At 47.9% G+C, this 13,893-nt stretch overlaps 1 protein-coding gene across 3 annotated transcripts; it reads right to left on the bottom strand.

Moving 5' to 3' along the window:
- Positions 1 to 235: 235 nt before the first annotated feature.
- On the bottom strand, positions 236 to 13,672 carry ACP2 (acid phosphatase 2, lysosomal). 3 transcript variants are annotated; one of them, XM_034769504.1, is made up of 11 exons: positions 13,497 to 13,672; positions 13,173 to 13,268; positions 12,862 to 12,948; positions 9,425 to 9,577; positions 8,955 to 9,053; positions 8,713 to 8,802; positions 4,653 to 4,785; positions 4,476 to 4,564; positions 2,874 to 2,980; positions 2,414 to 2,589; positions 236 to 2,329 (listed from the first exon to the last, which is right to left on the bottom strand). In XM_034769504.1, the coding sequence occupies exons 1-11, from the start codon at positions 13,584 to 13,586 to the stop codon at positions 2,193 to 2,195; spliced, it is 1,257 nt and encodes a 418-aa protein (XP_034625395.1). In that variant the 5' UTR covers positions 13,587 to 13,672; the 3' UTR covers positions 236 to 2,192. The 3 variants fall into 3 exon arrangements, with proteins under 3 accessions (XP_034625395.1, XP_034625397.1, XP_034625396.1); XM_034769506.1 differs by lacking the exon at positions 13,173 to 13,268; XM_034769505.1 differs by lacking the exon at positions 12,862 to 12,948 and having other exon boundaries at positions 13,497 to 13,671.
- Positions 13,673 to 13,893: the final 221 nt, after the last annotated feature.

Below are 13,893 nucleotides of genomic sequence, written 5' to 3'. Positions count from 1 at the left end.
AGCAGGAGACAAAAATACTATGAAGAGAATCATAAAACATAGGGAAATGACTTCTGCTCTTCCCCTGCTTTGGGTGGGGTTGTTCATAGCAGGATTTCTCCCTCTCTTCGTGTTGCCTCTCCTGCTCCATTTTTGTCCTGTGAAAAGGTGAAGGTTGCAATAGCTTCCACATTAAATGCAGAGCCTAACAGGCCTAGGCCTCTATGATCCCACATAGCAGAAGGAGTAGCAGGAGCCCAGTCTCACTTTGATTTTAATGAAGAAAAGGCAAGAGGTAATGGAACAGAATTACAGAAACTCAGTCAAAGTCTAAATCACTGTAGAAGCCTTTCCTCCATGTGTGCAAAATCTGCTGCCTTTAAAAATAGCCCCTTCTGCTACACAGGCCCCTGTGATGGCACTTCCATGCATCTTTCTCCTTCAGTCCTGTTCTCATGAGCAGCTGCTTGTTCTTTGTGACTGTGTTTTGCTCTTTAGGAGAACTAAATTGTATCTCCAAGTGAGAAACAGGTAAGGCAGTTGCTGAGAGCAGCAGGCTGGTTCTGCTGCATTAGAGTTCTCATACTGGTAGCAGCCTGTAAAATTCCCCACGGTGAAGTGGAAGGAAAGAAAAGGAAGCCTGCTCGTAGCCTCCACTGCCAGGAAGGGAACTGGACCAGAAAAGGAACTAAAACTAGGAAGTGAATGTGCAACATCACCCTATGAGGAGCCAGAGCCTCTGGTGCCTGCTGCAACCTCACTCTTTACCAGAAACTGTAGCGGAGGGCAGAAGATGATGACTGCTAGCCATTAATATTCTCAACACCTGTTGTAGTCTGCAGGGAGATCCCTGCAACCTCCACGCAGTTGGCCTCAGGAAAGAGTCACCTTTAGTGACTCATCTAGAAGATCCAGGTGATTCACCCTGACAGGTGCATAGTGATCTAGGGTCACTTGCATGTCCCACCTATTAAGCTGAGCATTTATTTTTTAAATTACACTAATGGGGGGGATAGGGAAAAAAACTAGCAAGGTTGGCATGTGTCCCAGTTTTGGAGTAAACTGTTCTCCTACATGGTCTTTAATTGCAGTGTAAAATTTTCTGCCTGCCATGCACATTTGTTTGGCCCACAGTCAACATCTGCACCCATAGTGTGGTACATGGGCTGTAGCTACAGGCTGAGGGAGGTCAAAACAAAAGGCTGTAATTTTAGAGAGAGAGCCCCAATTTCATAACCACACCCACCGATTGTAGCTTTGCAAATTAGGATTATGAATGCAACTAAAGCTCAGGGAGCAGGCAGGGTACTTTCTCCTTTGTACAGCATTGCACAACAGCCTAGGTGCATGGTAACTCTGAAGGATCAGGAATTGGGTATCATAGGGGCTAATCCATGTGGCAAAGTCCACTGATACCTAGAACTTCTCCAACCTACCCCTGCACTGAAGCTTGGGTCCAATGGCAGGTTTACAATCCTACCCTAATTTAAGGCCAATTTTTCCTCTCAGAACAGAGTTGGGGGAAGAGGGGGGAGGAAGGAGTGACCAGGTGCCAGCAGCACTTAAGTAGCAAAGACAAGGGACCCCACAATCTCATCTGTAAAGCCAGTGATCTCCAGCAGCTCCATCTTCTGGGAAAGCAGATGAGGATTCAACCTCTACCCAGTGGGTGAGAGTTGGGGCCTCTGGTCCAGGTCCAGCCTTCATATAGTAATCAGCCCAATGGCCCAAGACAAAGTGCTCAAAGCAGATTGGGAATCACACTGAAATCAAATCATTCTGACCTCAGTAAACAAGGCTGTTACCAACTGAGCAGGTGATGGCAGCTACTAGGAGAGATTCCCAGTCCTCTTTGCTGCTGCTAAGATAATTGGTAAAATTACAACCATTAAAAAGAGAAAGATTATTCCTAAAGAGCAGCTGGCTGTGGAAGGGGAGCCCCAGCTTTGTCATGTATTAAAAGTAGGCATTCCACACAGCACATTGGATGCAAGGGGGCAATCCACTGCCTCCATGCAGTTAGACCACCCTGCGCCAGATGCCCTGGAATTTCACCTCCAAATGTCATGTCTCATCTAAAGAGCAGCCAGAGGCTGGTCACATCAGAGTCCAGCTTCTGTGCAGAAGAATGCTCAGTTACTGAAGGACGACCCAACCACTCCCAGGGGCAGCGTTGCTCCCTCTTGCTCCCTGGGGAGGGGTCAGAGCAATTGTCATGGCTGCTCTTCTCCCTCGTTGGAAACATGCCGGTAGCCAGGTGGCTGGGACTGTATTCGGAAAACGACAGTCAGGAGGAGGATAATGAGGAGGAAGAGGATGGATCCACAGACAGCCAGAGCCACAATCAGTTCTGCAAGGGAGAAAATGAGCATTCAGTCTGGTAACATTCAATCATCACTGTCTCTCACTAATGCCCAGCCTAGCTGGCACTCACCTGTGTCCTGAACATTGCTTGCTACCTGGCATTCGCGCACCCAATCCTGGGGAATGATCGGGTCAGTGAGCCGCAGGAAATCCAGCAAGGGGCAGCGCTGGTCACAACCAGGCAGTGTCAGTGGAAAAGGCTCCCTCCCACTCTCGTTGTGGAAAAACATCTCCACAGAAAAGTTACTGAGGACAAAGCAGAGACACAAATCGAGATGGAGTGCTGAGAAGTCAGTAATTGCATATTCATTCTCCCATTTTCCTCCTGCCCAGGACCATAGCCCTCTCCAGCCATCCTGTAGATATCTCTTCCTATCACCCACTTAGCATGCAGCTCTGGGAGCTAGCCCTTTCCCGTTGTTCTGTATTAAGATCTTCCTTCTGTTGTTCTCCCCTTGGGAGCAAGGACAAGAGGCTCTGCCCTGAGGCTAGAGTCTTGCCTACATGTCTAACCCAGCAGATGCCCTCACCTGTCATCATCTTGGTAAAGCTCAAATATGTGACATGAGGCATATGGTGCTTGCCTCCCATTGTAGACATTCAGAGCCATCTGCAGTGCCACAAGCGTTGTGTCATGCTAAGGAAGAGGGAGAGAATGTGAATCACTCTTCACGAATAAGACAGAATGCCTGGGACCATATCGACAAAAGGAGAGCTCAGCAGGGGACCAAGGACTGTGCTGGGCAAGAGACAGCTCATTGAAGAAACCCAGGACCATGCCAGAGAAGGGAAAATAGATTATGGGAAACTCACTAGAGCAACGGTTCTCAAACTTTAGCAACCCGAGTACCCCTATTTTGATTTAAAAATTTTGGGGGACCCCCAAGCCTCCGTTCAGCCCTTGCACTGCCCCTTTACAGAGGCCCTGCCCTTGCTCACTCCATCCCCCCTCCTCCTATCGCTTCCTCTCGCCAACCCTCACTCACTTTCATCAGGCTGGAGCAGGAGGGGGTGCGGGGTTCGGGCTCTGGACTGGGGTTGCGGGGTGCAGGCTCTGGGCTGCAGCAGGCGGTTGAGGTGTGGGAAGGGTTGCGGGGTGCAGGCTCTGGGAGGGAGTGCGGGCTTTGGGCTGGGACAGGCAGTTGAGGTGCCAATGGGAGCTGCAGAGTCTGCGCTCGGGGCAGGGGCAGCGTGTGGAGACCCCCTAGCCTTCACCCTAGGGGCTGCAGGGACATGTCTGGTGCTCCCGGAAGCAGCAGGGGGAGCCAGGACAGGCAAGCCTGTTCCCCAGCCTCCCTTGGAGGCACTCCTGGGAAGGAGGGGAAGGAATTTTTCAGCGGGGCCCACAGACCCCTCAGGGACCCCCAGGGGTCCACAGATCGCAGTTTGAGAAACGCTGCACTAGAGGAATAGAGAAAGCAGAGATGGAGCCCTGGTAAAATAACTTGGGGCTATGCCGGGGAGGGGGGGAGAGAGAGAGAGAGAGTTGGAAGCTATACCAGTCTAGGAGGTCAAGTCCCTGAAGGTACATCTACATGACAACAGAACACCCATAGCTGGCCTGGATCAGCTGACTTGGGCTCTTGGGGCTGTAAAATTATAGTGTAGACATCCAGGCTTGGGCAGGAGCTGGGGCTCTGTGATCCTAGATGTCTGCAATTTCATAGCTCCACAGCCCAAGCCCTGCAAGCCTGAGTCAGCTGACCCAGGCCAGTCATGGGTGTTTTATTGCAGTGTAGACACACCCCAAGGGAACCCATTCTATGGCAGTTCTGGGAGTGAGGCTGGACAGTCTAACTCAGCAGGTTGCTAGAGAGGGAGATGACTGCGTCTATCATTGGCCGAAACACCACATCAGGGTAACACAACCCATCTATCAGAAGGGGCAGTGACCCCAAGTCTGTCCTCCTGCTCTTGCTGACTCAGCCACATGCTGGATTTTTAGACTGGGAATTCATTTCCTCGGATGCAGAAGGGATGATGAAAGGTGCTGTAGAGCATATGCTGATATGGGTAGAGACATATTCTGGATGTAGGGACTGCACTGGAGGATGGAAGGGGGCAGAGCCCCCACCAAGGCCCAAATCCCATGGCAGGTGGAGTGGGAGGGCAGCTCCCCGATGCAGACTTACTGCTGAGTAGGCGAGTAATTTCAGATGCTGGGGTGCAGACGCATTTGCTGCTGAGGTCATGTTTTTCCTTATCTGAGCCAACAGGACCCCTGAGGAAAGAGAATAGCTGGTCAGATCCCAAAGCTCATTAGGACAGAATGAGACTCTTACCTGAGATGCCATCCCTTCCCCACTCACCACCCTGCAGACGAGCTTTCTCCATCTGCTGGTGGATCCCAAACAGGAATTCAAAGCCAAAGTCTTTTAGTTGCTTCAACCGAGTCATGACATCTGGGGTCACCCATGGCGGCAGTAGCAGCTTGTGTGTTTGCTGAAAAGACAAAAGGAGAACTCATTCAAAGGGAGACTGTGTAGGCAGGGTGTAGGTCACAAGGCTCAGAGTCAGGAAACCTGGGATCTAGTCCAGATTCTGCCATGGGCTCACAGTGTTACCATGGATGACTCCCTTCCTCATCTGGGCTCAGTCTCCCCTCTCACCCCCATCTGCAGAACTACGTTTGTAAGACATTCTGCCATCTCATCAAAAGTAGTACGAAGAATAGTAAGAATAAAAACTAGGAACTACATTTTTCTGAAAATACAGCCAGAGTGTGATGTTAGCTCAAGTTGCAGAGACAATAATCCTGGGACATCTGCTTTGTGTGAAGATGATTCTGCCCCACTGAGGCCACACACAGCCAGAAATCAAAACATAAGACAAAAGAGCAGGAAGAAGACTCAGACAAAGCTATTGCTATAGGCAGAGCACATCCATACAGGGGAAGTCATCAGAAGCACAAGCACTTGTGCACTGAGGAAGAGAGCAGAATACTAGCACTCTGTAATTGTCATATTGAGATGCAGTTCAGATGGAAGCCCCAATAACCATGCTCTGAACAAGGGGAGTCAGAAGAGGAGTCTGCTTTGCAGACAGCCAGTGTACTCAGAGGAATGGATGAATTATGGTGAAAGCAGCTGTAATCTCCTCAGAAAGGTCACAACTTTTGGGGCATCTCTCAGTTGGGCCAATTTCCCAGGCCATGTCCCATCAGACTCCATGGGAGACAAGAAAAAAAGCACCCTCTGGGCCATTCTACATGATTCAGCAGTCTGGGTAGTTGGTAAATGAATGCAAAACAAAGAGCACAGATAGGAAGTTCTGGTTTTGCTTGGAGTTATTTGTTGGTTTGAGCTGGTGGAGTGAATCTACTGCCTCAGCAGTGGAAATGCCAGTTTCACTCAGCAAGGTCTATTCCCCAGAGCATTATTTGTAAGGTTGTGAGCACCACCACTTCTCTCTGAGTAAGCAAAACTTCCTTTCCTGGGGTACAGCCCTGTCCTGTGTGCCATGGGAATAAAGTTCTCCCTTCTCAGAGCCTGCCCACTCTCCTCCTGCTAACCAATGAGCTATTCTTTGAGTTCTCAGCCCTGTAATTGTCTGCTTAGACTTCTCACAGATTTAATGAACAGGGCCTCTGACCCTGCTACACAAGGTCTTTGAGCGGGACCAAGAGCAGGAATGGGAAAGGGATTCCCTGATCTTTCTTCTAGGGGAGTTTCTATTTCACTAGCAGGAGCTGCTTAAATCAAGATTCCTACAAGGAAAGATAGTGGATTATGAGATGCTAAGAAATCTTTGGAAATCAGGGAGTGCTTGTTCCTCCCAGGACCAGGGGCTACAGGGCTTTTCAGATGCCATGCCCACAGGAAAAAAAAGATGGCATAAGCCAAAGAAATGCAGCAAACTATCAAGAAGGAATCTCTGCAAACATACATAATTGAGTCTGGGCGGGGTAGACCCTTCTGGTTAATGAACGAGAGTGAAATTCAGCCCAGTCACAAAATCAATTACTGTGCTGGCAAGGGAAGGTTTAGAATGACATTTTTGGTAATTACAGTATTTGGACCCCCAGGGATTTTGAAGTCTAAGGGCTTGTCTACACATGGAGTTATTCAAGAATAGTTATTCTGGAATAGCTATTTCTGAATAAATCTATGTGCTGGCACTCTCATTCCAGAGTAAGAGTACCTTTTTCTACATAAACTTAATACACTTTCTGGATTAAAGGTGTCAACACATAGAGTTATTCTGGAATAGCTATTCCACTTTAAATTCATACCCCACTTTATTCTGGAATAATTTTCCTGTGTAGACAAATCCTTAGGAAGGTTTTAACTGATCAGCAGTGTTCAAGCACTGATTCTACTTATATTATGGTGGTGTCAGTCCTGGCTCCATACTTAGCAGAGCTGAGTTTTGCACTCAAAGCAGAGATTAGACAATTTTGTATGTGTGAAGAATAGAGGGTATCCTCCCCAAATGTAGAGCTTCCAGGCCTTGTCTACACAAACTTGCACTGGATGAATACTCAGGTGTTTGGTTAAACCAGGACAAGTCTGTGTGTAAACAAGGCCATACTCTGAGTGCTAAATGGATTTTCTGAGCATTTGAAGATAATTTATTAGTTTACATTTTTAAAGTAATTTAAAAAATGAGTCCTAAGAAATATAACATCCTATGTCAGACCATTTTTGTCCCCAATGATCTCAGTTCAGGCATTGTCTATCTACACAAAAATTGGCAAAGATCTGAATTTGGAATAGACCTGGTGCAAGGAATAGGTTTGGAAAAGAAATTTTTAGAATTAATTATCACTTTTCCTGTTATTCTTCATAACTGGAAGTTTCACTTTCAACAGAGGCTGGAGAATGTTTTTCAGAGAAACTCAAAGAATTGCCCCCTTTCAAAATGGCTCCCGTCTCCAATTTGGTTCAATGGGACTTAGACCACAGGCTGCCCTTAGCAAATATGGCCAAGAAAATAACTGTCCTGTAGTGACATTATGAAGAAAAAAAAAAAGTCTGTCTTAAAAATCAATTTAATCCCATTTGGGATTTAAAAAAAAAAAAGCATGAATTGTAATTGTATTGTTACTGCAAGGTGTCACTACAATGCAGAGTTAAGGTTATTGAGTGTTCTAACTGCTTGTATTTCTTTTAGTTTTAACCTCAACTCTAAATTTCTTGGTTTGTAATGCTTGTTTTGGGATAATTATAACACAAACTATAATGTTTACCACAGTTCCCTCTAAGGTGTGGGCCTGTGCGGCCACACACAAAGGAATGAAGGACTGTGCACCTAATTAGTGGAGACGCGCAGACGTGGCTCCACTAATTAGGTGCCTCCTGGACACTGGAGAGAGGTTGTGGAAGGTGGGGTGGGTAAGGGGGGGGGGGGGGGGGGGAACTAAGTTTGGGGCATCCCAGGACTCCCAGCCCTAGTTGGGCTGCCTGTGGCATCCGGGGAGAGAAGTGACTCTCCCCAGCAGCTGCCTCTCTGCAGCCCTAGCAGTGCACCTTGTTAATGATCCCTTGTTTTAATATTCTTTCTTCCATACCTATTAACTTTTAAAAAATATCTATCTTGGTTTTTTGTTTGTACTGGTGGCACATATCCGCACATTACCTCGATACTGGTGCACATACCAAAATTCAATCTGCACATGGATGAAAAAAATTAGAGGGAACATTGATGTTTACCCTATATTACTGATATGTGCTTTCAGCCTTAACTCCATTTTAATGTAGTTTTTGTTTGGGAATTACTAAAATGACGCCACTTTGCTCTTTAGGGCCTTCCTGTGTCAGAGGAGCTCAAAACATTTTACAAACAATGAGGAATAAAACCTAACAGTCCTCTAGATTGTAGGAATGTATTATTCCCATTTACAGATAGGGAAACTGAGGCACTGAGCAGGAAAGTGACTGGCCCAAGTTAACTGAGAGCTAGGGGAGCATCAGGAATAGTACCCAGGAGTCTTGACTCCCTCTTCCTTGCTCAGATAACTAGATTAACACTCCCTCCATCTTGAAAAAAATCTCACTCCAGATTTAACTAATTAAAACCAAAGAATAGTAAAGATTTTGGGACAACCACCCCTTTCTCAGGAGATAAATAACCTTTGGTATTCTAAGTTTCAGTTCTGGCATGACATCTGAAGTATGCAGCTAGAGGATCTATGGTGCTGGAGCATATAGATTTCCTAAATTGTGCCTCTGGAGCAGGAGAAGAGTTGTTATTCCGAAATCTGAAGATTAGGGCTAACTATGTGGAAGGAGAAGTGGAATGTTGCTGTACAACAGGCAAATCCGTTTCTCACCAATGCAATTGCCTCCAGTCTAGTGAATCCCTAATCTCACTCTGCTGAGCCAAGACCCAGGTCCCTGCTTTTGTGGGGGAATGCCCAGACTAACTTACCTCACAAAAAAGTGTGTCGTACACGTTCCAGACAGATTCCAGGGACACATCCCGGATCCCTGTCTGATTTGCCACCATCTCCAGGAACTCCTGCAGGCGACAAGGCAGAGACTCAAACCTTCTGGTCTTCCACCACACAACTCTGCAGAGTGGAGATCTTCCACCCCTCCCTGAAACCTACAATCATATAAAGGTATCTCCTTCTTGCTCAGGGAGACCTTTTCTCATAAACTCTCACTTACCAAATTCTGTCTGGTTTTATTTATGTACTCTGCTGACTGCCGGGTTTCATTCTGTAGCTGCTCATACCGCGGGCAAGGGGATAATGGAAACTTCAGCAGCTGGGCAGAAACAAAAGGAGAGGCTGGGTCAGGGAAGTTCCTGACAAGCAGCAGCGACTGTACTGCCTCCCCACCACAACCCCCCACCCTCTACCCCTCCGATGAACTGCACCCTTAAACAGGGTCTAAATAGTTCCTTCCGAGGAAGGGTCTCCCTTCCAGTGAGACGCTACATCTAAACAACTAAATCAACAAGGGACACAAGGAGAATTCCGGGTCTAGAAGCAGGGGGATCCCCTGCAAGGCCAGGCTAAGGAGCGATATGGGGTAAACTGAAGACTGAAGGGGGAGGACACTGAAGAGGGAGGCTTTTGGCGATAAGAAGAACACCATGCCTGAGCTGCCAATATTTATCCTTGAAAATGACTCACCCTCTCTGCAGAGTCAGGCACAGTGTGTACAGGGATTGGCTGCCAGGAAATATTGGGGTTGAACACCTGTTGTCCTTGTGGGGGGTACAGTCCTGCCAGATTGGCCTCTGCGCTCATCAGCGTCCGGTCATAATCTGTGCTGCGAATGAAGATCTGCAAGGGGCACAGAGAGCCCGTTCTGTGAATATCGCTATTGTACACAGGAGTGGGGATACCTGGGCTCTGACCAAGGGACTCAGAATACAGGCACCACAAAGACAAAAAGTTTTAGGCACGGCAGAGTACATGGAGTGTGCTGAGGCCATTACTGCTTAAGCACTTCACAAACAATGGTGGTTAAAGAGGGAGTGCATAACACAGGGCAGGTTATTAAGGCATATGGGCACTGTGGGATACATCATGGAGATGGGAGATAGAATACAAGTGAAGGAGTAGGTCAGGCAGAATAATATAAGTAGCAAGTAGGTAGGAGACAAGGCAGGAGATATAGATATAGGGGATGGTAAAAAGAGAAAAATATAGTGTAGTTACAGCACAGGGTTCAGTCCTCAGTTCTGCCATTGACTTGCTATGTAACCTGTGACAAGAATCTGCCCCTCTCTGGCCTGTTTTTTCATCTGTGAAATGATGACAATAGCAACCTGGCTAGTGGATGTGGCAGAGGTTTCATTTATTAATGTCTATGAAGCACTTTTTGGTCCTCGGAGGGAAGGGGGCAGAAGATCATTATCATTCCAGAGCTTGGCAGGAGGAAAACTTGACAATACAGAAGAAGAGCAAGAGCAATTGCAGAGATTCAAGGAGGGTCAAAGTGGTGAGAGTTTGATACCTTGGCATTTGTGTACTGAAGCAACTGGAGGGGGGAAGAGAGGTGTGTGGGGCAGGCTTCAGTGATAGGTGGAGTAGACGAGATGAATGATTATGAATGCAGGGATAAATATCCTGGCAGTCAGGACATCAGAGAAAAAGCAGATAAAACAAGAGTCTTGTGAATGGTGATATAGTTTTGCTTTATAGAGCATCTTGCATACAAACTATATCCTCAAAACTTATTCTCGGAAAACACAAGATTTACTCACTGCCTTTACTCTGAATATTTCCACCCATCTGACCTGAGGCATGGCTAGAGAGAGACCTTTTCCCATTACCTAGGATGAAAGAACTCCAAGGTGTGCTCTAAAGAAACATCTAAGCAGTATCTTAACACGGGATAAAGAAAGAACAATCTACAGCACTGTCTCAGGTTGCTTATCCTTGGACATATGCTCATGTCCCAGCACCCTTTTATAGGGCTCTAGCCTGTGGCTGAATCAAGTGACCAACAGTCACACAATGGCAACCCGGAGCTGGTGCTTCCTATAAGAGGGAGCTTGATGAGAGGATACCAGGATCAGGAAGTAGGAGGGTGCTCTCTGCATTAGCCAGGTGGCAGACAGCTGCAGGAAAAAGGAGAAACAGCAGCCTCAGCTGGGAAAAGCTTTAGGAGAGAGAAAAATGTGGGAAGGAACCTCAAAGCTTGGGGAGGAGAGCTGGAAGATTTGTATTTGAGTTGACACTTAACCATTAACTGTTGTTAATAAGCTAGACCCGAAGAAGGGAGTGTTACTTGAACCACATGAATCTGCATTTATTGGAGAGCCCAAAAAGGGGAAATGAGGCAGCAGACACTTGACCAGAAGAAGTCAGCTGGCAATCCACTACCACATTAATATCAGAAGGCCTGACACAGCCGTGGGTCAGTATCAGCAATAGGACACAGGAGTCCTGAGATAACACTCCCTCCATCTTGAAACTCTTCTTCCTGCTCCAGCTGACTCAAATCTGTCAGAAGAACAGTAATAAGTATTTTTGGGGACTTCCCACATCCCTCCCTTAGAAACCCCAAATTTCACCTCTATGTACAGTATATGCCTCCTGAAAGCCTCCATACTTTGAACAAATTAACTTCCCAAATGGCTAATCAGAACCATCCAGTTTTCAAAAACTAGGGCAAAGACTTCTGTAGCAACATCAAACTTGCAAAGAAAACAGAACCAGCTACTTTGGGACAAGACCCTTAATGCTTTACTGACAGAAATAAAAGAAGAGCTTGGGTAGAGATTATGGTGTGGATGTGTAAATTTATTAGACAGTGCCTGGAGCTGGTCACTGGCCTTGCCTGGGACTGGGCAAGGCAAACCCAAGCTGCATCCCTGTCCTATGGAGGGGGATCAGCTACCATTTAAAACTGTTACTTTAATTTCCATAGGCTCAAGTCTTTCATTCCTTGATACAGGGGCAGTGGTATCCAGTTCCAACTGTAATTCATAGACCAATTTCAGAGTAGGTGTCTAACTTTCTGATAATGGTGTTGCTTCTGCTTATCCCTGGGTTGACTTTGTCCTGGTATCTCATGGGGAGAGTTTATGCATACTAATAGTAGCTTTTTCTTCAATCCTACTAGCCCTTTAAGACTGGGATATCTGCCACAAAGTATAAAGAGCTGAGAGTAGGCAGGTGTCTCTGCCTCAGTGCAGGAAACAATGATAGAAGAGAATCAGAAAGCAGGCATAGTCTTACTCAGCTAGGTGGCAACAGGATGCTCCCCCAAGGAAACTAGATTTCGTTAGTTGCTTCCTAAAGAATTTTACTTTGACTGACAATTTCTGAGAGGAGTTGATATGTTTGAAGATCCAAGCACAATCTGCTAAGGATGATATATGCAACATCTCCATAACCCAAGGTTCTAGAAAATCTTGCAGAAATATCTGCTCTCTGACACTCTGCTCTACTGCAAAAGCATAGTACAGTTAGGGTGGGGAACCAAAAAAGTAATAAGGCTGCTGGATAGAGGAACTGCATTTATTTATTTGGCTGAGTTCATTTCCTTTGGAGCCTGAGTTCCACTGTTTGTTGATCAGATAAGATAACTTGCCTGAGGCCTCCTGATTCAATTTCTCAAAAGGAGGGCATGAAAGAGATACACCTAACTGCAGCTCACTCTCTGTGATGTCTTCCCAAGAGTGGGAGGGGATCAGATACATTCCAATTGATATCATGGGTGCTTCTGTAGGTCTCTTTATTACCCTTTCTACCTCCCTTTGTTTAGGTGGTAGTAGCCTCAGGCCTCCTCTTGCATAGTATCTTGTCACCCCCAGATGTAACCATCATTCCTTCTTCCCCTCCCTCCACTCTTATGGGACTGCACTCCTTTGGTATTCACAATAACCCAAGTGATTTCAGAAACAGTTTCTACAGAAGATGCTATTTAATATAGTTATATTGTATCCTAATATGTGAAGGCACAGCAGCATGAACATGACAAAGGGAAACAATTAGGGGCCCTGAAGACAGTGCAGGTACCCTGAGCACCAGGCTGCTCCTTACAGGAAGATAAAGTGACTCCAGGAGAGGGATAGGGGGTGATGACCCATGGTAGTGGGGTACATTGCACTGACCTCCTGCTTATTGTATGAGGCGTTCAGGAATCCATGGTAACGCTTCCGGAGAGACTGGCCCAGATCCCATTGTTGCAGCATCCCAATCTGCACGCATCAAAAACAGGATTTGCCACTATCCTGGGCCAATCCCAGCAAAGACCTCCGATGTCAAAGGCCACATAAAATGGCTACCAAAGGGGAAAGGGTGGGTTCCCTGACACCTCCCACCCCCTATTAGGAAAGGGCAGCAATCCCCTTCCTAGGGGGAGAGAAAGCAGACACCTCTGAGGTACAACTCCGAATGCAATGCTGCTTCCCGGGGTACCCACCTGGGTGAGCTGCCCAAATCCCTGGGGCCACGTGCTCTCCTGATAGGGGTCCCGAGGATAGGCCCTCACTGGGGAGCGGTCCCCGTGCCGGTACAACTGAAAGAGGAAACACCTTCGAATTGCCTGGAGCCCCAAACCCGCTACCCCCCGCCCCGTCACCGCGCGCGCCCGGCCGCCCCACCTCTGCCCAGCGGCGCCCCCCGCCCCGACCTGTCGCCCCCATTGCCCCCCCTCGCCCGGGGCGCGGCCTCGCTCTGCGCTCCCTGTCTGGGCCGAGCCCCGCCGGTGGACCGAGGCCCGAGCTCCCCGGCTGTCGCCCCTCACCAGGGTAACGAAACGCAGGCTCCGGGCTTGAGCCAGTGGCGGTGCCAGCGCGAGGCTGATGCCCAACAGCAGGGCGAGAGGAGCCGCCATCGCTCTCCTCACCCAGCCTATCACTGACGCGGCTGCTAGGCCTGGTCCGGTCCGGCCCGCCGCCCGGAACCCCGGTGTTGCGGGCCGCAGGAGCCGCCCCGGTACACATTCCGCCACACACAGGAAAGAGGGGTCCGCCATCTTGGTAGAGGCGGAAGCACCATAGAAATGGGACAGTAAAGGGAGAAAGGAACAGCACACCGGAAGTGAGCTAGAGAAGCGCCATGGGGTGGGGGAGGGTGATTTTGTCAGCTGCTCAGCGCAGGGGCTGTCACCCATTTCCAGACCCCCAGTGCCCTTCCCTTGG

This window comes from Trachemys scripta, chromosome 4 (assembly GCF_013100865.1).
Source record: "Trachemys scripta elegans isolate TJP31775 chromosome 4, CAS_Tse_1.0, whole genome shotgun sequence".
Classification (NCBI taxonomy): Eukaryota; Metazoa; Chordata; order Testudines; family Emydidae; genus Trachemys; species Trachemys scripta.
This window is presented reverse-complemented; position numbering and strand designations above follow the sequence as displayed.

Coding starts and splice junctions, on each gene's coding strand:
- ACP2 (XM_034769504.1), bottom strand. CDS start 13,586: ATGGCGGCTCCTCTCGCCCTGCTGTTGGGCATCAGCCTCGCGCTGGCA. Junction 13,269..13,496: donor GCCTGCGTTTCGTTACCCTG/GTGAGGGGCGAC, acceptor TTCCTCTTTCAG/TTGTACCGGCACGGGGACCG. Junction 9,054..9,424: donor TGCCTGACTCTGCAGAGAGG/GTGAGTCATTTT, acceptor GTTTCTGCCCAG/CTGCTGAAGTTTCCATTATC.